Source organism: Sciurus carolinensis, chromosome 2 (assembly GCF_902686445.1).
Source record: "Sciurus carolinensis chromosome 2, mSciCar1.2, whole genome shotgun sequence".
Taxonomy (NCBI): domain Eukaryota; kingdom Metazoa; phylum Chordata; class Mammalia; order Rodentia; family Sciuridae; genus Sciurus; species Sciurus carolinensis.
In genome coordinates, this window is record NC_062214.1 from 26636544 (window position 1) to 26660482 (window position 23939).

The 23939-nt window shown below is 50.3% G+C and overlaps 2 protein-coding genes and 1 long non-coding RNA gene across 4 annotated transcripts; 2 read left to right on the plus strand and 1 right to left on the minus strand.

Annotated features, from left to right (window-relative positions):
* Positions 1 to 165: 165 nt before the first annotated feature.
* Positions 166 to 6078, minus strand: Tmem74b (transmembrane protein 74B). Of its 2 annotated transcripts, none has more exons than XM_047541130.1 (2): positions 5629 to 6078; positions 166 to 1953 (listed from the first exon to the last, which is right to left on the minus strand). In XM_047541130.1, exon 2 carries the CDS (start codon positions 1910 to 1912, stop codon positions 1214 to 1216), a length of 699 nt encoding a protein of 232 aa, XP_047397086.1. In that variant the 5' UTR covers positions 1913 to 1953; positions 5629 to 6078; the 3' UTR covers positions 166 to 1213. The 2 variants fall into 2 exon arrangements, with proteins under 2 accessions (XP_047397086.1, XP_047397087.1); XM_047541131.1 differs by lacking the exon at positions 5629 to 6078 and adding an exon at positions 5386 to 5519.
* On the plus strand, positions 5880 to 12101 carry LOC124977528 (uncharacterized). Its single transcript, XR_007107200.1, has 3 exons — positions 5880 to 6039; positions 6391 to 6478; positions 11934 to 12101. It is a non-coding gene; the product is annotated as an uncharacterized LOC124977528 (long non-coding RNA).
* A 4397-nt stretch (positions 12102 to 16498) lies between these two features.
* C2H20orf202 (chromosome 2 C20orf202 homolog) lies at positions 16499 to 22038 on the plus strand. Its single transcript, XM_047536322.1, has 2 exons — positions 16499 to 16690; positions 21716 to 22038. Exons 1-2 carry the CDS (start codon positions 16625 to 16627, stop codon positions 21944 to 21946), a joined length of 297 nt encoding a protein of 98 aa, XP_047392278.1. The 5' UTR covers positions 16499 to 16624; the 3' UTR covers positions 21947 to 22038.
* Positions 22039 to 23939: the final 1901 nt, after the last annotated feature.

The following is a 23939-nucleotide window of genomic DNA, read 5'->3' on the forward strand; positions in this document are numbered from 1 at the left end:
TCCCCCCAAATTCCCCAATGCTTTTATCTCCTCAGCCCCAAGTCTCTCTTTTCTCGTCAAGAGTTTAGAAAGCATGGAAGGAGCTTGGAAATATTCCACAAGCCAGAGAACAAATGTCCATCAACCAGGCTGAGCGTGCCTGCTTTCCCCAGATCAGTTGTGGCTACACTTTATTAGTAAGAGGGTAAGTGGGAGGAGACAAATTCAGCGTTAAAAAAAAATTTTTTTTTCTGCTGTCAGAATAAGATCAGACCCAAGAGACGATGCTATTAAGGAAGATCGGTGAACAAGAGCACATCATACCCACGGATATACCACAAAGTTGTCACACTTTCTTGTCTGAAAGATTCTCTGTGCCCCCATGGGTGGAAATGTGCCTCTAACTTTGCAAAATGTGCTACCACAGAAAATTAGTCACTACAGGAAATTAGACCCTGAGACCAAACGCAGGTTGTGGCAAACTGGGTTTAAGCCTGACTGACCCAGGGGGGCTCTTCAGCAGGACAGTGAGATCTGCTAGCTTCCTGACGTGGTGGTCACAGAGCAGGGCAGGGAGAAAGACCGTGCCTGGTGGACACCCTCCTTCTGCAAAGCGGGGCCAGAGGCAGAGACTGGGTTCCCACTGCCAGGGCAGAAATGGCCGGAGGGGTCATCCAGTCCACACCCTGGCTGACCGAGTGACTGAAGGCTGCAGAGGAGAGGGTCATGCATGGTTCAGTCAGTTGGGATGCCACAGGGGGTCACCCCAGTGCTGGCTTCTCCCTTCACCATGAAGCCACCTCTCACCTTAGATGGTCAGCACTGAAAGGTGCCCCCTCCAAGATCACCCCACATCTTCAGCTAGCCGATGAGGGTAGTGGAGGCCCCAGAATTTCCCACAGCTAAGGAACGGGACAGGCAACCTTTCAAATGGCTTCCAACCCTTGGAAATGCCAAGAAACCTCATCTTCCAAGAGCAGCGGTTTCCAAACTTTGTATTTTTAGCAGCAGAGCCAGCAGAGCCGACCGCCAAACAAAACCTTCAGCAAAACCTCGAACTGCAGAACAGACCAGCGGGCACCTGCCTGAGCGGGGCTGCCCTGGGCTTCCCCTCCAGCACCCAAGACACCCCAGCCTCCTTCAAGGGGCCCCATGGAGAGCTCAGTGTGAAGCCCCAGGCCTTCGGGGCCTTGGAGCCCTGGAGCTAAAGCAGCCAGAAAGGGTGGGCTCTTCCTTAGGACCCCTGGAGGGCGTGGCTGGGTTCCGAGACCTGGACAACTTCGTTCTCCACCAGGGCCTGGCCCCCATCCCCGTTCAGCTGCCTCATGCGCAAGTTGATGGAGCCATACGTCTTCCGGGAGCCCCTGCCGGGAACGAAGGTCCGCCGGCGGTACAGCTCTCCCTTGCACAGGGAGACCATGAGCAGAACGGACAGGAGCATGCCGCCCACCGTGAGCAGCCCCAGGCCCGCGATGATGCACTTGTCCAGGTGGGAGCCCAGGCGGGCGTAGTACATCTCCAGCCGCTCCATCTCCCTCGCTGTCACTGTGTCCGGGTTGACGCGGGCCTCCCGGGGGATGGCGTAGGCTGTCACCACTAGGAGGATCCCACTCACCAGGAAAACCAGGGCGGAAACGAAACCATAATCCACAGGGCGGCTCACCGGCTCCAGGCCCGGCCCCTCCTCTGAATGCAGGGACAGATCATCCCGCTGGGACCGGGGCAGTGGGGGAACACCCCCCAGAGGACTGGGGGAGCTGTCCAGTCTGGCATCCCTGGGGTTCTGGAAATGGGTCTCATGCTCCTCCAAGGAGAAGCCGGCATTCTCCACGCCTGCCCTGGACGGGACCACTGGGCCCAGAGGAGTTGGTCTCCTTGGGACCTGGGGACCATTGCTCAGTGTCTTCAGTTCCAGACCAGGGGGAGATGCCATTAGGAAGGAGGAACCCAGCTCATCCCTTGGCCCCTCGGCAGCTAGAAGAGAAAACAGAAAGTCAGCTGAATTTAACCAATCTCTACCAAGTCCCTGTCTGTGCCACACCTCACACTTGACCGTGGGCACAGACCCCCTCCCCCACCGGGAGCACCCCACACCAAGGAGGAGCTGGGGAATGGGACAATGACAGAGCAGTGTGATCCATGCTAGGACCCGCTCCACCACTGGCTTGTGGGAAATTCACTGTGTGGCTTTGGGAAATTCACTTAAGTTGTCTGGGCCTCAGTTTCCCCATCTATAAAATGGCAAAACTACCTCCTACTTCGCAGGGCTTATATAAGGATTGAGACAACCCATATAAAGTACTCGGTAGAGTAAGTGCCCAATGAGCATTAGTGATGAGCCATTACCACGATGGAGAATGCAGGCTATCAGGTTTACCCCTTGAGCTTAGGCAAGCGAGATAAGCTCCTCCCCAAACTCTCTGCTCTCACCTGTAAAGTGGGAATAAACAAAAGCTCCCCCCGTAGGACTGTTGTGAATATTTCATAAAATAACGCACACAAGGCCTTGGCCACTTCGAGGCGTGAGCATCACCGTATGAGAGCGGAGGGTGGGGGTGGGGGAGGGGTCTGGTGGAGGCCACCAAGGTGTCTTGGGAACCAAGAGGAGAAGGGCAGGGAAGGTCCAGGAGTTGGTGGCAGTTGAAAGCCAGATCTCGGAGGAAGAAAGGGAAATTCTACAGTAACAAGCGGGGTGAGGGCATTCTGGAAGAGAGAGGGGTGCCTTGGAGGGCCGCGGGGGCCCTCATGGAAGACTCTGAAAGCCAGGCCAAGGAGCCAGGGAGAAAGGCAGCGAGGTACTGGAGCAGGGAGGGCTGAGGTCCGCTGGGGTTTGGGACAGAGGTTCTAGAAGGGGACAGAATGGAGGGCAGCGGCTGGCAAGGAAGCATACAGGTGGGCGTGGCCTGGCTGGGAGGACAAAGTGGGCGGGACTTGAGGGCCACTACTGAGGTCAAAGCCAAATGCCTCTGGGTGGAGGCCTGGACCAGGAGAGTTGGGGGAGGGAGGCCAGAAGGGGGTTCTCTGTGCTGCAGAGGCAACACCTCACCAAGTACCTGAGCACAGAACGTGTGCATTCCCATCACGGGATCCCGAGGGCCATATCTGGCTCACAAAAGTTCTGCTTTGTTTTATTTATTCATTTGTTTTTGGTGAATTTGTTGCCAATACATAAGAAGTAAAAGTTTGACATTTTAAACTTTGGATTACTGGCTTCTCACAAAATGGAAGGATCTGGCCGCCCTAGGTCTCCATCCCCTCCCAGCTCTCCGCTGCACTTGGTAATCAGGCCTCCCTTATGCAGCTTTAGTTCCTCCCCCACATCTCCAGCCTCAGTCCCCTTCCCTGGCTGTCACTCCTGATCCCACAGCAGAATCATGCTGTTCCACTTACAAGTTGGTAACCTGAGGATACATACACCCAGGGGCCCGGCACACAAATCCCCACATGGCACAGAGACGCCCGATGCAAAGCAGCTCGCATGCTCCAACACGTCCACACACACACTCATAAATGTGGTTCTCTGCATTCGCAGACCAGGTTTATTCCCTGATGCTCTGCGGTTCTGCATATGTGGTGTGTGTTTTTGAATATGAGCAAATGAATGGAGTAAGAATGAATGAAATGAACAGGCGGAGGAATAAAACTCCAAGGGTCCAGCACAAAAGGTACATTTTTCAACCTTCCTGACCTTCCTTCCAATATGGACTTACATCTCCCTTTAGCACAGACAGGGCCTTTCATCTGAGTACAATCCTCTCTCGACTTACAACCCATTTCTATCACTACATTTCTCTTTCTAGAATTTTGATTTTACAAATGCTTCCTGAGCACCCATGACCTGTTGGACCCTGTATGGGGTACTTCACTTAAAAGTATCCCCCATAACCATCATCAGTCCTGGGTCAGGAATTACTATCTCCATCTATAAAACAAGGCCTAGATCCTATCACATGTATGTGGGGGTCCAGGAGTTGAATGCACGTTCCTTAAGAATGATTACCCCCCACAAACCTTAAAACCACCCACTCCCTTGCAGGTGCCAACACCCCCCCCCCCCCCCCCGCTCCTTTCCTGGCTCTTCCAGCAGGAACACACAGACCCTCCACTTTATCCAACTAACAGCAACCATGAGCTTCCAGAGTGCAGAGATACATCTGAATTTCACCTGGGTCCCCAGATGCCCACCCTGACTGCTCTCACTTCCTGGGGAATAGACAGAGAGAACAGAAGTGTTGATTGGCTTTCTACTCAACACTAAAAGCCACCAACGACCCCACAGTGGGTGCTACTTGGTCCTCAAATATGGTACCCACTCACCGGGCCATCGGCACCTTCAACAGAACTGTGCTCCCAGAGGGGCCCTGGAATTCCTTCCCCAAACAGACACACGGATGACTCCATATCCCAGGGGAAATCTGAGGCACCCAATTTCTTGGAAAGGAACTCTCCTTCACCCACCGGGAAACCCAAAACTTATTCCTTAGGATGCCCAGTGTAGGGCAGAGAAAAGAAAGACCCCCCTGCCCAGCAGCACCAGAATATCTCTGTTTCTCAATCAAGGGTTCAGAAGCCCACAAGACCATGCGCGATTACCCAAATGTAAGCAGAGACAGACAAACTGACACAGATGTCGCACCCCAGAATCATCTTAGTTACTCCAATTTCATCTGCAGTTGGACAGGCCCTGAAAGACACACCCCAGTTCCATACTCAATCCCCTGGGGGCGTTTCCCACAGCAGTACCCACAGACACAGGAAGACAGCAGTGTGACCCACAGATCCATGGGTCACTCTGGTACCCAGGAGGGGGGAAGAACTGGTTAGAGAGAGCTAGACAGAAAAATATAGAAAGAAAGAAAAGAAACAGTGAGTTCACCCCTAGGGCTGCTGAGATTGAAGCCTGATCCGCCAAGACCTGCCTGGGCCCAACACCCCACCCATGGCGCACACTGACACCCGGGGAGACGGACGCACAGCGAGGATGGGTGAAGCTTCACAAAACCCAATCGATAGACACACGCATGAGTTGTACACAAAGCCTCGGGGCGCGCAGATACGCACACGCAGGTCCACGCTGTTCTACCCAAAGTTCCGCGCAGGGAGCCCCGGCAGCCCGGCAGCCCGTCAGCCCACCGCACCCGCGCGCCCGCCAGCCCGCAATTCACACCCCCTGCTCCTGCCCTTGACCACAAACGCCGCGGGCCGGGCCAGGCCGGACCGGGCCGGGCAGCGCCCGTAGCAGGGCGGCCCGGGAGGCCGGGATGCACCGGCGCCGGCGTGCGCCCGGGTCCCCCCGCCGCATGTCCTTCGGCGGGCCGCGAGGTCAGCTAGCTGTCCTTCGCCACCACTCGCCGCCCCCGGCCCTCAGCCTCCAGCCGCCCCCGCAGCCCACCTCGGCGTGGGTACCTGTGCCCGGCCTCTCCTGCCTCCCCACGCGGAGGCGAAGGGCGCCGGGTAGCCAGCGGGCGAGGTGCGTCCTCCCAGGCGCCCGCCCGCCTCCCGGCGACCGGCGCCCGCCCGCCAGCCCGCCTGCCGGGGTGTCGGCTGCAGCGCAGCCCCGGAGGGCGCGGGCCTGGCCGCCGCCGCCTGTTCCTCCCCGGCTCCCGCCCCCTTCCCGCCCGGCCGGAGCCGCGGGCGAGGCGCACGTACCTGCTCGCGCCGCGCGGGGCTACACCGCGGCGGTGGCGACCGCTGGGGGGCTCCGGGGAGGAAGCGACAGGGGAGGGGCGGGAGCCCGGGATTCTCTGGCGCCGCGGATCGAGCTCCGCCCTTGGCCGGCGAGGGCGCCCGGAGAGTTAGCGCGGGGAGGGACGGGGAGGCGGGTGAGGGACTGGGGCGAGGGTGCGGGGGTGCCAATCCATCCTCCTTCCCCTCCCCTTAGGGCACATCTGTACCGCCAGCGCCTGGGCTGCAGGAACCTGAGCTCCCAGTCCGCGGTCCCAGGGTTCGGGGGCGGGGCGGGGGGAGGGGCTGGAGGAGAAGACCCCTCCCCCGCCACTGGGGAGCCCCTACTGCGCCAAAGCCAGAAGCGTCCCCCGCATCCTGGACACCCAACCCCAGGTAGGACCCGGGGTCCTCTCTGAGGTCTGCAGGTCGGCAGTCTCCTCGGGCGCTTGAGGTTCGGTGGCTCAAAAGCGCCACCTAAAGGCTGAAAGGAAGCCTTTGACGAGGCCTGCCACCCTTCTTTCTCTGGGGCCACAGAGTGCGCGGCCCAAGAGGGGTGTTCTCTGGGGCATTGCCGAAGGCCGCGCACACCCTCGCCCTCCAAGGCCCAGCGGCAGTGCCTCCTCTGCTGGGAAACCTACCTGGCTCCTTCACTCGCAGCCTCTCCCCGGGGGTGCCTCCATCTGATCTCTCCCTTTGCCTGCCTGAGAACCCTCTATCTCTGACCCGCGTGATTTTCTATTTAAGGGCAGCCTCCTCCTTCAGACTGACAACTCCTGGAGAACAGGGTCCAAGCCTGAGCCCCCAGAACCCAGCGTGTGGGTGTGGTGTACAGGTAAGGAGTGGGGGTGACTTCCTCGACTTCCGTCCTTCACTGAGCCCAGACTTAGTAAGACGGGGAGAGTGAAGTGCTCCAGCACAAAACTCAAGGAGGCACTTCCTCTTGCGGGCCCAGAGAGAGGTCTGGTCTGAGGAGCATGGCGTTTCCAGGAGACTCCGTGGCCTCTCTGAGCCTCAGAAGTTCACCTCTGTCCATGGGTATCATGACGGTGCAGGCTCCTGGGACTTTGGAGGACTGGCAAATGAGGACCCTGTTCCGGCTCCTTAGCTACCTCACAAGCAAATCCCCATGTAAAGGCCTATGCAGTCTTCACCCACCGGGAGAGCAGGGGCCACCCTGGAAGCTGGGTGCCTGAGTCTCCTGGGCCAGGGTGGCACAGCCTGTGCAGAGCTGGCAGGACTGGGAAGGCCTGTCTCCTGCCGAGACTTCCAGAGACCTGGCCCATTGTTAGGGTCTCCAAAGGGAAGCCAGCCTGGGCACCAGGTGGGGGATGCTGTTCCAGCTGTGCCACTTACAGCCGTTTTCACAGCTCAGTGTTCTCGTCTGTGAAATGGACTTGGCAAGGGTACGGGACTGGACTAAAAGGTTCCTTGCAGAACTCACCCCGTTCCTCCCTGCCATGCCCTCCTGATAGCTCAGACCTCTGTTTCTACCTGGGACCCCTTCTTCCTGATATCCCCAGGACTCACTCGCCTCACTTCCCCTAAGTCTTTGCTCACATGTCACCTTCTCAGAGACACCTGCCCAGGTCAGCCTACAAAATGTTCTAGTGCCCCAGCACCTTTACTTCTTCCTCTGGGCTTTTCTCTGTAGCATTTATTAACTCCTGATATTAGTTTATTTCTTTGTTTATTGTCGCCAATAAAACACGAGTGTCCAGAGACTAGTAAGGGCTTTGCCCGTTTCCCTAATGGGTGTATCCTCAGAGACTAGAAAAGGAGCCAACACCCAGAAAGCTCTTTTTTTTTTTTTTTTAAATATATTTTTAAGATGTTATGGACCTTTATTTTATTCATTTATTTATATGTGGTGCTGAGAATCGAACCCAGTGCCTCACATATACTAGGCAAGTGCTCTACCACTGAGCCACAACCCCAGCCCTAGAAAGCTCTTGATAAATACTTTTTAAATGAAAGAACGAAAGAATATGAGCAAGTATTTATTGAACACCTGTTATATACTAGTGAACTAGGTAAACCCATCCCTATCCTCAAGAAGCTCATATTCCAGATATGTCAATGTAACCCTGCAGCTGCAGTAAGTGCTACCAAGCCAAGGGACATTGTGAAAGTCTCAAGCAAGGGTGCTGACCCAATCTTGGGGGTAGGGATGACTCCCCTGCAGAATCAAGGGTTGAACCCAGATCAGAAGGATACAGCGGGGTAGAGAGCAAGGAAGAGAGGTCCAGTAGAGGACTAGCATGGGCAAAGGCCCTGGGGTAGAAGGCAGTACGTTAAGAGTGAGGGCTGAAGGAGACAGATATGACTGATGTGGACTGCTCAGTTAGGACTGTGGTAGAAATGAGGCTGCATTTGTCAGTAGGCCAGGTCTCTGCAAAGTCCTGTAGGCCAGAGTTTGTTCTTTGTCCTCAGAGCTTCTTTGAAAAACGTGTGAACAGGGTTAACTAAACCTTTTCTTCTGGTTGCATGTGAATTTGACCTTTGGTTAATTGTCAAGCTCTGTTTCCTGGAAACAGAAAAAAAAAATTACGTCTGCTGTGTTATTGAGCAACATTGTCTATGATAAAAATGACCCCTGAGGAGAGGCTGGAATGATCTATATGGCAATTAATTTGAATTGAACACATCAATATGAATTCATGCTTGGCTTAGTATAGATGCAGATGATTACATGTAGAAATATTTATAGACATTTATATAACACGAATTAGGATATGCATACTTATTTCCTTGCTCTGTTAGTTGAGAGGCCTAGAAGCCGCGGTGCTCCCTAGCAATGAGCATGCCTCACACCCAGATCTGGGGTTCCAATGCCAACCTCCAACGAGAGGAGCCAGGCCTCCTTGGAGAAATGGAGCATCAAATGTACAAGATGAGCCCGGAGAATCTTCTAGTGCCAGAGAATAGAGAAATGCTAAACACACACACCCGCACGCACCAGCACACACACATGCATGCACAGTGATGGGCATGCGTCAAAGAACATAGGCCAACTTAAAGAAGTTTAATGTCTAAAGCTGGAGAAACGTGAGCAACAAAATAAATAAACTAATATTGGATTGCACCTGAAAGCATGCAACCAATAATCCACCAGTCAACACTGACATAAATAACTCAACAAATGAATAAACCAGTGAGTAAAAGAGATAACTCTCCCATGCAGAATTCTAAGGATGTAGACGCTTGGTCCTCAAAGATGGGACCATAACTCTGTGATCCTGAAGTTTGGACTGTGCATAGTGACTTCCGCTCCGAGAGTACATGGCGGAAGGGGTGGAAGTAACTTTACAGTGGAGACACCTGACATCCTCATGGATCAACTCAGCCAGGTGCTCAAGGTCCACAGCAACCGTCAGATCACGTTAGAGTAGGCACTCTTGATACGGTCCACCAAAGATGGCACTCAACTTCAGGGACCTTCATCTCAGGGACCCCGCTCTCCCGGACCCATAGCCTCAGGGCAATCTTGAGATAAACGCCAGCTGGATCCCCACTGAGGGATGTTCTATGAAATACCTGACAGTTCTCAAAACTGTCAAGGTCATCGAAAAGCAGGAAAGTCTGCAAAACTGTCACAGACAAGAGGAGCCTAAAGAGATAGTGTGGTGTCCTCGATGGGACCCTGGAACAGAAAAAGGACAGTAGATAAAACCTAGGGAAATCTGAGTAAAATGTGGGCATTAGCTAATGACAATGTATCCATGTTGGTTCATTCATTGAAACAAAGGCACCACACCAATGTAAGATGTCAATCATTGGGGTCCCTGGGGGCAGGATATAGGGGGACTCTCTGTACTATTGTCCTGGTTTTTTTTTTTTTTTTTTAAGATCTAAAACTGTCCTGAAAAAACAAAGTTGTCATTTTTAGCAACTGGAAAGAACTCTAAATATCTGGTGGGGATTAAACTTTGGGCTTCCTGAACATGGTGACTCCTAACTGGACAAGTCTAAAGATACTGGCTCCCAAGGGCCTTAAAGATTTTAAGCCAGGCTGGGGCCTGCAGCTGCCCAGCAGGTGACACCTGAGCAGTGCTGCTCTGCTGGGCACAACAAGGACTTCCTCTCAAAGGAGCACCTGGTGGCATAGAATGCTGGCTGCGTTAGCAGGCTGGGGTCTGTCTCACATTCTCCAGAGTAGGCTAAAGCCAGGTGTGGCCTCTGGTCACCTGTTGAGTCTGAGTGTGTAGTTGAACCTGTAGAAGATTCCTCTGTAGACACTGCAGTGGGTGACGAGCTTAAGAGTGGTGTGGTCAGGCCAGGCATGGTAGTGCACGCCCCACTCCCAGCGTCTCGGGAGGCTGAGGAAGGAGGATCTTGAGTTCAAAACCAGCCTCAGCAACTTGGCGAGGCCCTAAGCAACTTAGCAAGACCCTGTCTCTAAATAAATTATAAAAAAGGCTGAGAATGTGGCTCAGTGGTTGAGCACACTTGGGTTCAATCCTTGGTACAAAAAAAAATAGTGACATGGTCAGATTTGCATTATGAAAATATTCTCCTGGCTACTCCAAGATACAAAGGGACAAGAGAGAAATCAGACCCTGTGGAAGGTTATTTATGGTCATGTTGGCATAGGTTCAGTCCTCAATAAATTAGTTGCAATTTTATATCTGGAGACATTGATCTGTCAGAGAACAGGGGCCTCTTTGGAGAACATTAGAACATCAACAAATAAAGAATTTTGCAAAGGATAGTGGCATATAACATAATTTTATGGGTTATATAGATAAATATGTGCTCTGTTTATCTGTTGTCACAGAGCAAACCACCCCAAAACTTAGCAGCTTAATAGAAGAATAGCATCATTTATTTGCTCATGGTTTGGCAGTGTGGTCTGGCCTTGACTGGAACAGCTCAGACTGCACCCTGTGTCTGTGAACTGGCTTCTCACTGTCACCCAGGAATTTCCATTCGCTTTCACATAGTCCCTCTGTGTGGCTTGGGCTTCCTCACACAATGGTGTTCTCCAGGCAGTCAGAGTTCCTACATGGCTCTCAACTCTCCCTCGTGTACAAAAGAAGCTGCTGGACCCTCTTAAAGCCGAGACCTGGAATTGCCCTGCACTCTGTGGTTAACCGCAGGTCACAGTCCAACCTGGATTCCAGAGGATGGTACATTGGACACGTGGGCATAGGCCAGTTATGCACAGCCCACAGGTACACAGGGGGCACGTATACACAGCAGAAGGACTACCACACCTCTGTTGATGACACCCGTGTACAGCACAGGCGTGTGCAGAAAGAGAAGCAGGGAACTCGTGTAAAGGCACATATAATCTGGACTTTGCCTTGTAGTCCCTTGGTGCTACTCTACAAAATACCTGAGAGTGGGTGACTGATAAAGATAGAGACTTCTCACGGTTCTAGAGGTCACAAAATCTAAGGATAAGACGCCATCGTTGGTGTTGGGTGAGGGTTGCTCTCTGCTTTCCAGATGGCACCTTGTTGCTGGGTCCTCACCTGTCGGAAGGCAGAAGGGTCCAGGTGTGTTCCCTTCAACCTTGAGCTCTTTTTATAAGGAAGCTGATCCCCCTGTCCCACAGCCCATACCTCTAAACAGGGTTGCACTCGATTAAGTTTCCACACCAACTTTGGAGGGGACACTTTCCCTCACACCAAGCAGACATCTTGTGGGTTAAGTTCCCCTGGGGGGTAGAATCTGAGCGCACGTGGGTTATTTGAAGGTCATCCCAGGAAACACAGTGGAGGAATGGCAGCATTAGACCAGGAAGGAAGGATCTCCAAAAAAGGCCCAGGTGCATGGATAAGCAGGTGGCTGCTGTGGGCAACTGGGGTCCCACCTGAGAACTGAGGGGACTGAGGTCTTCATCCAGCAGGACCCGTTTGTCATTGTTGAGGGCTGTCCTCGGTACTTCCAGCCTGTCCTCTGCACAGGTCACACAGGTGCCTTAAGCAGAGTCAGATGTGTTTGCAGTAGAAAGCCCTAGGGACACGCAGAGAAGGGGAGTGTGCAGGAACGTGGATGGGACGCAACAGCATTTGCTCCTGGATGCAGGGGCAGGGGACCATTTTCAGAAGGCAAGTGATTGGATAACTGGCCTTGTCTGTCTGGGCCAAAGGGAGGGAGGCAAAGAGCCACAGAAGAGAGGTAGAGCTGGGCGTCCTGGGTACCCCAGGTAGTCCTCTTGGTGCCCCCTCTGGTTAGCATGACAGCACAAACTTACGTGGTAGGACAGTAGGGTGGGAAGGCTGGGGGGCTGTCACAATGTGTACACTTCTCCCTGAGACTTCCTCCTCATTTGTATTTTGCAGGTGGATGAGGGCTAAAGTGCCCAGGGTCCTTCCAGATGTGGAGGACCCCTACCCTAGAAGCTAGACACAGGGAAGAGCTAAATGACAACTCGACCCACTTGCCCCCCCGAGAGATGAGAAAACCCCACCTTCGTGTCTCAGGGCAGACCACCACCACTCTTGCATCCTGGTTTCCCTGTCTATCTGGTAACGGTCACAGAAGTCCTTTCTCCCTATGAATATCACAGGGCTGTTGTAAGGACCAGATTCAGTCATGAACAAGAAAACTTTTGGAAGAGAACACAACACTTGAATACATAGGGAGGAGGAGGATGGAAAGGACTTTAATGGGAAAATCTCGAGCACTCTGCTCTATTGTTAGGACATTGAATTGATTTCTGAAACAAAGAGACTCAAAATTATCATGTCTTCAATAAAATGGAAACTGTTTCTCTCTCCTGTAAAGGTCTACTTGGTGGTTGGGGTCAACATGGCAGCTCACCAATCTCAAAAGGCCTGGGGTCCTTCTGTCTTCTGCCACCCTCATCTTGTGGGCCAAGATGACTGCCCCAGCTGCTCCTGTCACTACACTGGAGTCAGCAGAGAGGGATGGGGAGGCACCCTCCTCCGCCCTTCTATGGGCACACCCCAGAAATTGAACACATCAACTCCGTTCATATCCCATTGGCCAGGATTTAATCACATGGCACACTTACCTGCAAGGAGGCTGGGAAATGTAGTCTTTTGCCATGTCAGAAAGGGAGATGGGGTTATTAAGGAACAGCCTACAATGTCTGCTGACTTGCTTGGGTAACACAGCCTCATCTTTGAACCAGGTGGTCACTGATGGAGCCTCCTACTGTCTGGACCACAAACCCCGTGAGTTCTGAAGTGAACATGAGTTCTTGCTCACCACTGTATCCTCAGCACGCACTGCAGAGTCCAGCGCATGGAAGCCATAGTATTGGCTGACGGGGTGAAGAATGGACAGCCATTCTGGCTTTCGTATTCAGTGGTAGCATTCTTCCTCATTCACGAGTTTAAATTCTTTCCCTTTCCAGGCCTTTTGGCACCCCTCTCAACCCCCATCAACTCTGTGTGCCAAGTATTTCCGAGCCTATGAAGTAAAATGTGCTCTGAGCCAGAATCCAGAGTATGATTAAAATAATGAAACTTGCATCAAAACAAGTTAACCACAAAAAATGGCTTTTCCAGGGTAATTAGGTGTTAGCACTGGAGGCCAAGCATAGAGACTAATTACCAAATGCTGTCGTCAGCACCACAACTGTGGGCCTGGCTTGAACCCCTCCATCACTGGCCCTCCACCACTGTAGAACAATAGGAGGACCTCCCCCAGTGGCCAAGGAGAATGAGTTCTGATTCCATCTTTGTCCAACCTGTTGGAATGACGCTTGGAAAATCCATGCCTCTTGGGGTCAGGCATGGTGGCACACACCTGTAATCCCAGAGCTCCGGAGGTGGAGGCAGGAGGATCCTGAGTTCAAAGCCCACCTCAGCAACTTAGTGAGCCCCCTAAGCAACTCAGTGAGACCCTATCTCTAAATAAAATATAAAAAAGGGCTGGGGATGTGGCTCAGTGGTTAAGCGCCCCTGGGTTCAATCCCTGGTACCGAAAGAAAAAAGAAAAAGAAAATCTGTGCATCTCAGAGCCTCAGTTTCCTCATCTGAAATGATAGGATCTAACTGTAATCATTTGTAATATACAGGTAATGATGACATCTAACTCAGAGACAGAGGATCTTAACTCTGTCATTTCCACACCCTCATCTCTGTAACTTTTCCACTGTGCTGGGCCCAAAGAAATAGCTAACATATAATAAGTAGTGAGTTTCAAATGACTTAGTAATATCTGTTCGCACGGCATCTGACAGATTGTCCTGGTGTTTCCCTCAGAATCGTAACTATCTTTCTGTGCCTCTGTGAGTTTTCTGCAGTACCTTCAGGTGCCTTGGCACACAGGGTGACAGGTGACTCCGGAGCAGGTCAGACCTGCAGGTGTGCAGCCTGAAGAAAACCATGCCAGGCAAAAATAAACGATTGCTGTGGCTGGATAAATGTCCCCCAAAGACCCGTGTGACCAAGCCTTGACCCCCAGCCTGTGGCACTCTGCCAAAGTGACCTGCTTGGGGAACACAAGTAAGTCCTATAAAAGTGACACTGGGACCCTGGCCCCTCCTCTCTCCTTCTCTCTCCCTCTACTTCCCAGCAACCATGAAGCGAGCAGCTTATTCCACCACACACTATGCTGCCTTGCCATAGGGCTAGCCACAGGGCTAGTTCTGGGTTGAAATGCCAAACTGTGAGCCAAAATAAACCCTTCCTCTTTTTAAGTTCATTATCTCAGGTATTTTGGTATAGTTACAGAAAGTTCACTCAGAGATGATTGTTTCCAAATACAGAATTTTGGAAGGTTTGTTATACAGTGTTCTTATAACAATCTAACTTCCCTATCTGTGGCAAACTCAGAGTCCCTAAGAGCAACTCTGATTGGATCATTTGATTACCACTCAGACACACAGCTGTTTATATACAAGTCACCCAAGAGCCCAAGGTCTTCCTCCTGACCAATCTGTGGTGCCTGCCTTGGACTGGAGCACCCATCTCTGCTCCAGGCCGTTGTCCCATGATTACAGGGCCACATGAACCAAAGCCTGGCGACCTGCCTGGAAGGAATCATTTCTGGTCCCTGTGTTCAGAAAGAATGTAAACGTCACAGGCAGGAGTTTCTCAGATCTTCAGGTCTAGTGACAGCTGAACCAGAATAGAACTGGCACGTAGAGTTTTGTCTGCATGTGGCAATCAGATGCACCTCAGGCTGTAAATCCTAGAGAACAAGAAATGTGAGGCTCTTTACAACTCAGTTTAGTAGCTATGCCAAGCCTTGTTTTGCCTAAAGAAGGAAAGGATAAGGCCCAAGTGCACACAGAAAGTGTCATAGAGCCAGGTTGAAACCCAGGTGCCCTGGCTGCCAATATGGTACCCATTTCTCTGCTCTGTGGTCCTGAGGCTTGGAAGGAGCCCAGGTGCACCTCTGAGCCTACAGAGCCCCTTCCTGAGTCCCTGATCACCTGGGTCAGGCTTCTGCTATCTGATTGTGTTCTTGGAAGAATTCTCAGCTTCCTCCTGCTGGGTCCCAGCCCATGCCCCATGTCCCCTACCCACTGAGTTAGCTCTGTCTTCTGGGGTTGCAACAGATACAGGTTCTTTCCTATTAATTTGTAAACATTTTCTCTAATTTTTACTTCTATAAATTCAATTGAGTTCTATTTCAAATCTTTTTGAAATTGTGCCTTTTTCTGTGTTTTTGATTCCTTCTTGTATGCCTTTAATTCTTTGCAAAATATTTTTCAATAGCCTTCATCTGAAGTGGGGCAGAAGAATCTGATCCGGCCACAATGGTGTCCTCTGACCCTCACCTGTGGTGGGTGGCTTCACTGTGTGTTCTGCTTTATCTGTGGGTGTTTTGTGCAGCTGGGGTTGAGGGAAAGTCCCTCCAACGAGGACTGAATTTGTTTTTCCTGACACCTCGGAATCCAGGCGATGGACAAAATATAGTTACCTGGGATTAATTACTCTGTTAATTCTCAGGGTTCCTGGTTCACATAGATAGAATGAATTTTTTAAGACTCTACATCAGAATAAGTCTTATTTTTCTTATTATAACATTAACTTGATTATTGTTTGTTTCAATCTGCTGGAATATTAGCTCCGGGAAAGCAGAGACTTTGTCCCTCTGGTGTTGGGCTAGTGCCTAGAGGAGAACTTGGCACACAGTAGATACTCAATAAGGATTTATTGGAAGGGACAATTTTAAAAAATAATCCACTTCATAGTATGCTGTGAGAATATCTGGGAAGTCAGTGAGGACAGTTTGTCCACAAATATTTTTTGATTGCCCAGTTACAAATGGAGTCGATGCTGCTGCTGATTCCATGACTCAATGACTTCAAATCCCTTTAATTCCCTTGGCCTTTGCCTTATGGTTGCAAGATAGTTGCCATAGCACCAGACATCACATCTACATTTAAGGCAGAAGGAAGGGGAGAAAGTAAACATAAAGGGAAAAGCATCGGTGACACTTTCCCTTTTGTTAGAAAGGTAAAAGATTTTTCCTGAGGTCTAATGACAAATTTCTGCTTTGATCTCATTTGCTAGGAATGGATTTCATGAGCAAGGGAATTTGGAATGTGAGCATCCCCCTTTGTCTAGACACTGAGGGGTAAGTGAGAAAGGGAGGGAGGGGACTGGACCAGAGGTGGGGTGTCTGCCCCCCGAAGAGGCATCTGCACACTTCATATGTGAAGCACAAGACGGAGCCTGGGAAGGAGCCCCTAGTTCATGGTAACCAGGATGGCTGTCACGTAAAGCTCTACGGTCTGTCATCCTGCTGGCACGGACCTTGGCTTCTGGAGCCAGGAGGCACTGAGGCACCTGTACCCTAGAGGTCCCCCTGCCTCTGACTTGGTTTGTTCAGAGCACTGAAGCCCTTTAAAACACACACACACACACACACACACACACACACACACACACACAGCATTTTCCAGTGTGCACGGCTTCCTGCTCCCATTTACTCCACCTTCAGTGACTTAGCCACCTGCTGCCAGCCTGAAGGAGGCTGGGGACTCTACATCAAAAGTCCCTCAGGCCCATAGCCGGGTTATCACCAAGGTCTTCTCAAGGACGCTGAGATGAAGGCCGCCGGAGAGCCAACCCCGGATCTTGGGCAGACCCTGGAGTGGCTGAGGAAGGAGCTGGTAAGGCTCTGCGTCGCTTTTCCCCTGACACCCGTCCCCCGTCTTTCCAAGGTTTCCTGGTCCTTCTGCTCAGGTGCCCCCTTGGCCAGGGCCGAGGCTGCGGGCTGAAGCGCGGGCCCTGCGGGCACCCCTTGGGGACCAGCCACGCAGTGCATGATGGCAATCCCAGGGACAGGGTAAGTAGGTCGTGGCCTACATAAGGAGGCGCTGGGTGCCGCTCTCGCCATTCTGGCTTTAGAATCACCACGGGTCCTGCGTGCGTGCCTAGCTCGGCTGCGTGTGGCCTCAGCAGGTGGCTTTACCCCTGCGAGCCTTGTTTCTTTACCACAACGTGAGGACCGCTGCCGTGCCAACACCGTAGGGCTTGCTGGAAGGACTCAGCACGGGCACGCTTGTCAGCACCCGGTGTGTGCTGGGCGTGCACCTGACCCTGGGGGACGGAGTAGCCGCTGTCTAGCCCAGATCCTCCAGAAAGCAGAGGCTCAGGCGAGAGCTGAGGAGGTGCAAGCCAGAGTGGAGAAAGGGACGGAGTAGGAGTGTAGGACAGGGCCTGAGCGACCACCTCAGGAGGAGCTAAAGAGGCCCAGGGGCGTCTGGCAGATGCTTACCAGCTCAGGACTTCTCTGCAGGGCTGGACTCAGAGAACTGCACGTTGGAAGAGAGGGAACAGAGGAAACCTCTCTCCAGGAACCGTCTCCTGCACCTCATTTCCAGTTGGTGAAGATCCACCCCGAGGGGTGCAAACTCTCCTGAACGTGTGTTGTGTTACTTGGTCCCTTGGTGGCTGCTGGGAAAGCCAGGTCATATGCCTTTCACTGGGTGCTATTTGTCCCCCCTCCTTTGGTACTGGGGACTGAACCCAGGGGCACTTCACCACTGAGCCGCATCCTCAGCCTTTTTTTATATTTTATCGGAGACGGGGTCTCCCTGAGTTGCTGAGGCTGACTTTGAACTCTTGATCTTCCTGCCTCCGCCTCCCAAGCCACTGGGATTACAGGAGGGCGCCACTGCGCCCAGCTCACTGGGTGTTTTGGTGACACAAAAATAAAGGAGCATCCCAAAGTACCTGGGCCAGGGCAGGCCATATAGCCCACCTTGTAGAGTGCCTGCCTCTCATGCTGGAGGCCCGGGTTCGAGTCCCCAGCACTGTGGGATTGTGGAAATTACAAGCAAACGAAACCAAAGTACCTGGGCCACCAACTGAGAGAGAGGAGGAGGCAGGTCCCTCAGCCTCAGAAGAGGTTTGGATAATTTCTTCTCATTCTGGGAAGGACAGACAGGATTGTCCTATGATCTTTCTGGGAGGCTAGGCATCAGGCCTAACCCTGTCTTCACCCCGAGAGGGAGGGACTGACCCCGCAGGGCTTCTCATGGGGCCAGGAGATTCCAGCAGTGGGGATTTCTGACATTTTGATCACACCCAAGAAACCCCCTTGACCTTGTCAAGGGACTGGCCTGCAATAGACAGTTATGTCATGCAGCCAAGGGAACAAATCAAGAGGGTCAGCAACCACTACAGGCAAAAGTCAGGTGCTCTCTCTTTTCCTGGGATCCTGTGGGCTCCAAAGTCTTGGTGTGTCTCCAAGAGAAGAAAGAGCTGCAGCTGCCCATGGCAAGGAGGCAAACCAGCCTGAGCCCCCAGTGCCCGACCATGTGGCAGGAGGACAGAGATACACTGCAGAGGCTGAAGACACTTCCTGCCATTGAAGCCTCACAGTCAGGGTTTCCATTCCTCAAAGCCAAAGGCATCGTGTCTGACACCTCCCTTAACATCACTGTGATGCCTGGAGGCCGAGGCAGGAGGATTGCAAGTTGGAGGCCAGCCTCAGCAACTTAACAAGACCCTGTCTCAAAATAAAAAGGACTGGGGAGGTAGCTCAGTGGTAAAGTGCCCTGGGTTCAATCCCCAGTATCACAAAACAAAAGCCCACATCTCTGCATCTCTGCAAACTGGGTACCCTGTCATGGACTCATGGGTACACACTCAGAGCTTGTGCTACAAGGTGGACAAAAAGATGTGTGTGGGGAATCCCAAAGTTGAGAAAACACACGGGAATGCTTTCCCGGGAAGCAGGGAAGGTCCCAGACCACTTGAGTGGTGGCCTGCAGATTCCAGGGTTCTCCAGGACACAGTCCACACTCCACCCGAGGGTTCTCTTCCCAGCTGCCTCCTCTTGGCAGGACTAGTCGTGCCTGAGAGGTGGACACGGACTTGGTCTTCTCACTCGTAAAGTAATGAGTTTGGAACGAAAATTAAAATACTTCTTTTTCTAGCTCTTTTTTTATTTAATATTTTTATTTGCTCTCTTTAGTGATATGTGACAGTAGAATGTATTTTGACATGATACATATATACATACTTAGCATGATAGTCTCTAGCTCCATCCATTTACCAGCAAATACCATAATTTCATTCCTCTTTATGGCTGAGTAACATTCCATTGAGTACATATACCACATTTTATTTACCCACTCATCAGTTGAAGGGCACTGAGGTTGGTTTCATAGCTTAACTAGTGTGAATTAAGCTGCTATGAATATTGATATGACTGCATCACTACAGTATAATGATTTTAAGTCCTTTGGGTATAGGCCAAGGAGTGGGATAGCTGGGTCAAATGGTGGTTCCATTCCAAGTTTTCTGAGGAATCTCCGTACTGCTTTCCAGAGCGGTTGTACCAATTTGCAGTCCTACCAGCGATGTATGAGTGTACCTTTTCCTCCACATCCTCACCAACATTTATTGTTACTTGTGTTCTTGATAATTGCCATTCTGACTGGAGTGAGATGCAATCTCAGTATAGTTTTAATTTGCATTTCTCTAATTACTAAGTGACGTCAAACAGTTTCTCATATATTTATTGACTGATAGTATCTCTTCTTCTATGAAGTGTCTATTCGATTCCTTTGCCCATCTATTGATTGGGTTATTACTATTATTATTTTTTTTTTTGGTGTCAAGTTTTTTCAGTTCTTTATATATCCTGGAGACTAATGCTCTATCTGAGGAGCAGGTGGTAAAGATATTCTCCCATTCTGTAGACCCTCTCTTCTTGTTTCCTTTGCTGCGAAGAAGCTTTTTAGTTTGATGCCATCCTATTTATTGATTCTTGATTTTACTTATTGTGTTTTAGGAGTCTTGTTGAGGAATTCGGTTCCTAAGTTGACAAGACAGAGAGTTGGGCCTACTTTTCTTCTAGTAGGTGCAGGGTCTCTGCTCTAAAGCCTAGGTCCTCCATCCACTTTGAGTTGAGTTTTGTGAAGGGTGAGAGATAGGGGTCTAATTTCATTTTGCTACATATAGATTTCTAGTTTTCCCAGCACCATTTGTTGAAAAAGGCTATCTTTTCTCCAATGTATGTTTATGGTGCCTTTTTCTAGTATGAGATAACTTAAAAATACTTTTTTTTTTCTTTTACTTTATTTTATGGTGGTGCTGGGGATTGAACCAGGGCATCCTGCATGCTGAGCAAGCCTTCTACCACTGAGCTACATTCCCTGGACCCTCAAATACTGTTCTTAATAGAGAAATAATGTTAATAATTATCTTTTATAAAAAGAGTCAGAGACAGGTTAATCTGCATATCTATATTCTGCCCTGGTCAGAATCACAAGGGAAGATTGGGAACTCGTCCCAGCGTTTGGAGGGAGTGGGGATGTGTGGGCGAGACTTTTAACCCAGGCGGTCCTCTGTATCTGCAGGTGCCATCCCCACCCAGTCAGCCAACCACAGACTGGAAACATGGTAGTAAATTGAAACACGGTGTCTCTACTGAACATGGGTACACTTTTTTCTTGTCATTGTTCCCTAAGCAATACAGTATAGCAACTATCTACATGACACATACATTGGATTTGGTATTTTAATTATTCTAGAAAGGATTTAAAGTACATAGGATTGGGTCGGTTAAATTAGGGGCTTGGGCATTCTGGGATGTTGGTATTTCTGGGGTCCTGGAATCCCCCTCAGATACTCAGGGACAACTGCATATGCCCTTTTGTGGGTATTAAATGTTGTATCATGTGTAAAAATCACCTTGTCAGAAAATAAAAATCTGAACATGTTAAAAGAGGGGGTAAGACAGATGAAAACATAATTCCTAGGGGAACCAGGGAGAAGGCCAAAGGTGAGACAGTGAGGGCAGGGGGTCCCGAGGCGGCAGTCCTCAAACTTTTTGGTCTTAGGACCCCTGGATGCTTGTTGCAATGTTTAAGAACACCAAGAAGCCCTTGGGTATGTGAGTTATACCTATCAATACTGACTGAATCACCAAAGAAAACTGAGAAATGTTTAATATTTATTTTCTTAGGCATTTAGAAACAACAAACTCATCAAATGTTAACAAAATAGCATTAATTTAAAAATAACTATTTTTCAAAGCAAATATTTAGTAAGAAGAGTTGCATCCCTTTACATTGTTGCAAACTGCTTCATATCTGGCTTGATGGATGACAGCTGGGTTCTCCTCTCTGCTTCTGCCTTCAATCTGTTAAGATAGTACATGTAATTAGCTTCTGGAACATTCTGCCATACACTGATAAGAAAATGAAAGTGAAAAATGGAAATAATATGTTAGTATTGTAATAAAAGTAGCTTTGGCTTGGCTGATCCCCAAAGGGTTTTGGGGATCGGGGTATCCCAGACCTTACTGGGAATCATTGTTCCAAAGGACTCCAGCCTGATAAGTTGACTTCGCTTTGTTTCAATATGAAAGAAGTCATGATCACCGTATTTCTTGTAAAATGATTTGTTTGTCACGGTGAGGACTGGAGGCCCTAGCAGAGTTTTACAGGTCACATGTTCAAACATGTTTTCCAGTGTGGAATCCATTCAGTCCTCAGAAGAGCCTTGAAATGTAAGTAGTTTGCTTTCTACTTTGCAGATGAAGACACGGGGCTTGGGTGGGTGTGGTTTCTGCTGGGTGGTGCATAGGACTTGCCTCTGACCAGACCGTCCCAGGAAGGGCTTGGCAGGGGACATCCAGCACTCTTGACACCCCCTCACAGACTCCTTCTCTCTCCTAGGCTGAGATGCAGGTCCAAGACCAGCAACTTCTGCTCACGCTGAGACACCTTCACAGTGTCCTGGAGGAGTTGCGGGCTGAGAGCGCACAATGGGAGGCCCGGTCCAGCGGAGGGGCGTCCCCGGCCAGAGCGCGAGCGGACTCTGACGGCAGGGCCTGCCGGCCTGTCTCCGTGAGGGGGCTGGCCCAGCTCCTCCGAGGGGAAGAGAGCAGACGAAGCTCCCTTCCCTAACTGGCCGGAAAGGGCCCTGGCCTTCTGCCCTCCTGGTCTAAACTTTGGTTGTGATGTTTGGGGAGGGGGCTTTGGGATGGGAGTCTGGAAGCCAGGGTCTGGGTTCATCTCTGCCCTCATCTGCTGTGTTTCTGGGGCCATCACTCAACTCTCTGTCCCTGATTCCTTTTCTGTCACTTGTCAGAGGTTTTGCTGGTTGTTTTGTTTTAAGCATAAATAAAGTATGGGATGTGAACATGCTTTAAATGTGCAAACGTGTTTCAGAGCTTCTGGAGAGCACCCAGAGCAGTCGCCCACCCTTGGGAGTTTCCCACAAGACAATTGTTAAAACGAAATGGAATTTGATGGTTACCTAGTGTTGCCATGGCGAAAAATGGGAACTCTGCATAGTGACTTAGAGGCTGTTTTCTGTTTTCCCCGCAGGACTTCCTGTCCCCCTTCATCTGATAACAACAGGCCCTGTTGCCATCCTGGCCATGGGGATGGGCTTGTCACCAGGTCTGGCCAATTATATAATTCATAGTTGGCCTAACGACACGATTGGTTGAATTGGTGAGCATGTGACTCAACAGAGCCAATCACAGTCCTTCCTTGGGATTGCTATCTGGATGCTCTTTGTAACTCCAGTTACAAAGCAGAGGCTGCCAGGGACCTGTTTCCTGTCAGGTAGAGAAGACCTATCTATGGTAGGAAGGAAAGGGGCTGATCTTCAAAGGGAAGCAGAGAGAGGGCCACATAAGAAATGGATGGAGAGGAAGAGTCCTGAATTTTTGGCCCCTGGTTTTGGACCCTAGCTTGTGCATTCTTTCCAGTAAATTCTACCACCACCACTCACAGCCACACGTGCTGATTTGTTTTTGCTTAAGCTGATTTGAGTAGGGATTCCCCTCATGTGCAACCAAAATGTTCTTGAGGGATACAAAGAAGCAAAGAAGAGAAATTGTTACCAAAATAGTGTTTTGTTCATTCAGGGTTTGTAACAATGACCCCTGAAATAATACCCAAGGAGGCTCAAAATACAGCAGGACACTCAATTGTGTGGGATGCTATCCTCAGGACTTTGAAAATTATCTCTGCTTGTAAGAAAAGCTCAAACAGAAAAGGTGAAAGGGAAAACATCATGGTGTTAGGATGGTCTAACTGCTGGTGGGTCTTTCGTTTTTGACAATTGACTTGCATTTTGTTAGAATATTGTTCTTATAACTTTGAAAAAGTAAATCTGCACACAGAAACAGAGTGCAAAGGGTGTGTTATAAGTGTAGTGTGTATAGTCAGGCTAATCTGGGATGTTAATAAAATATTGGATAACAGCCATGTGTGGTGGTGCACATCTGTAATCCCAGCAGGTTGGGAGGCTGAGGCAGGAGGATCAGGAGTTCAAAGCCAGCCTCAGCAACTCAGCAAGGCCCTAAGCAACTCAGTGAGACCCTGTTTCTAAATTTAAAAAATATAAAAACAGGGCTGGGGATGTGGCTCAGTGGTTAAGTGCACCTGGGTTCAAACCCTGGTACAAAAAACAAAAACAGACAAACGAAAAACTCTGCTCTGAGATGCTGAGGCAGGGACCCTGCCAACCACATTTCTAGGGTGCCAGTTGCTTGCTGTTAGGTTTTGTTGTCTTTGTCAGTAAAAAGGGTAGGATTAGACAGAAGCAGCTACCAGGTGCCCTTACCAAAAAGACCCTCCCTATAATTATGCATCTTGTCACCAAGGATTTCACAGGAGTTCTGCCAGAGAGCTTAATGTGGTCTGGAGCTTCCTCTGTCTGTGAAGGCTGATTTTTCTTTCTTGTAAAAGTTAGGTCTGCCAGCAAGCTCTTTGCACCAAAATCACTATTACTGTTTTTATGGTAAAAACTTGTGAAAACCTCTGTCTAGCCTAAGAATATGGGACAAAAATTACCTCCAAGTAATCACCCACTGTTATGTAAACCCCTCTCCCCATACACACATGCCAAGATATAAATCTAAAAGAATTTCCAGACTCAGGGTCC

Coding starts and splice junctions, on each gene's coding strand:
- C2H20orf202 (XM_047536322.1), top strand. CDS start 16,625: ATGAAGGCCGCCGGAGAGCCAACCCCGGATCTTGGGCAGACCCTGGAG. Junction 16,691..21,715: donor AGTGGCTGAGGAAGGAGCTG/GTAAGGCTCTGC, acceptor TCTCTCTCCTAG/GCTGAGATGCAGGTCCAAGA.
- Tmem74b (XM_047541130.1), bottom strand. CDS start 1,912: ATGGCATCTCCCCCTGGTCTGGAACTGAAGACACTGAGCAATGGTCCC.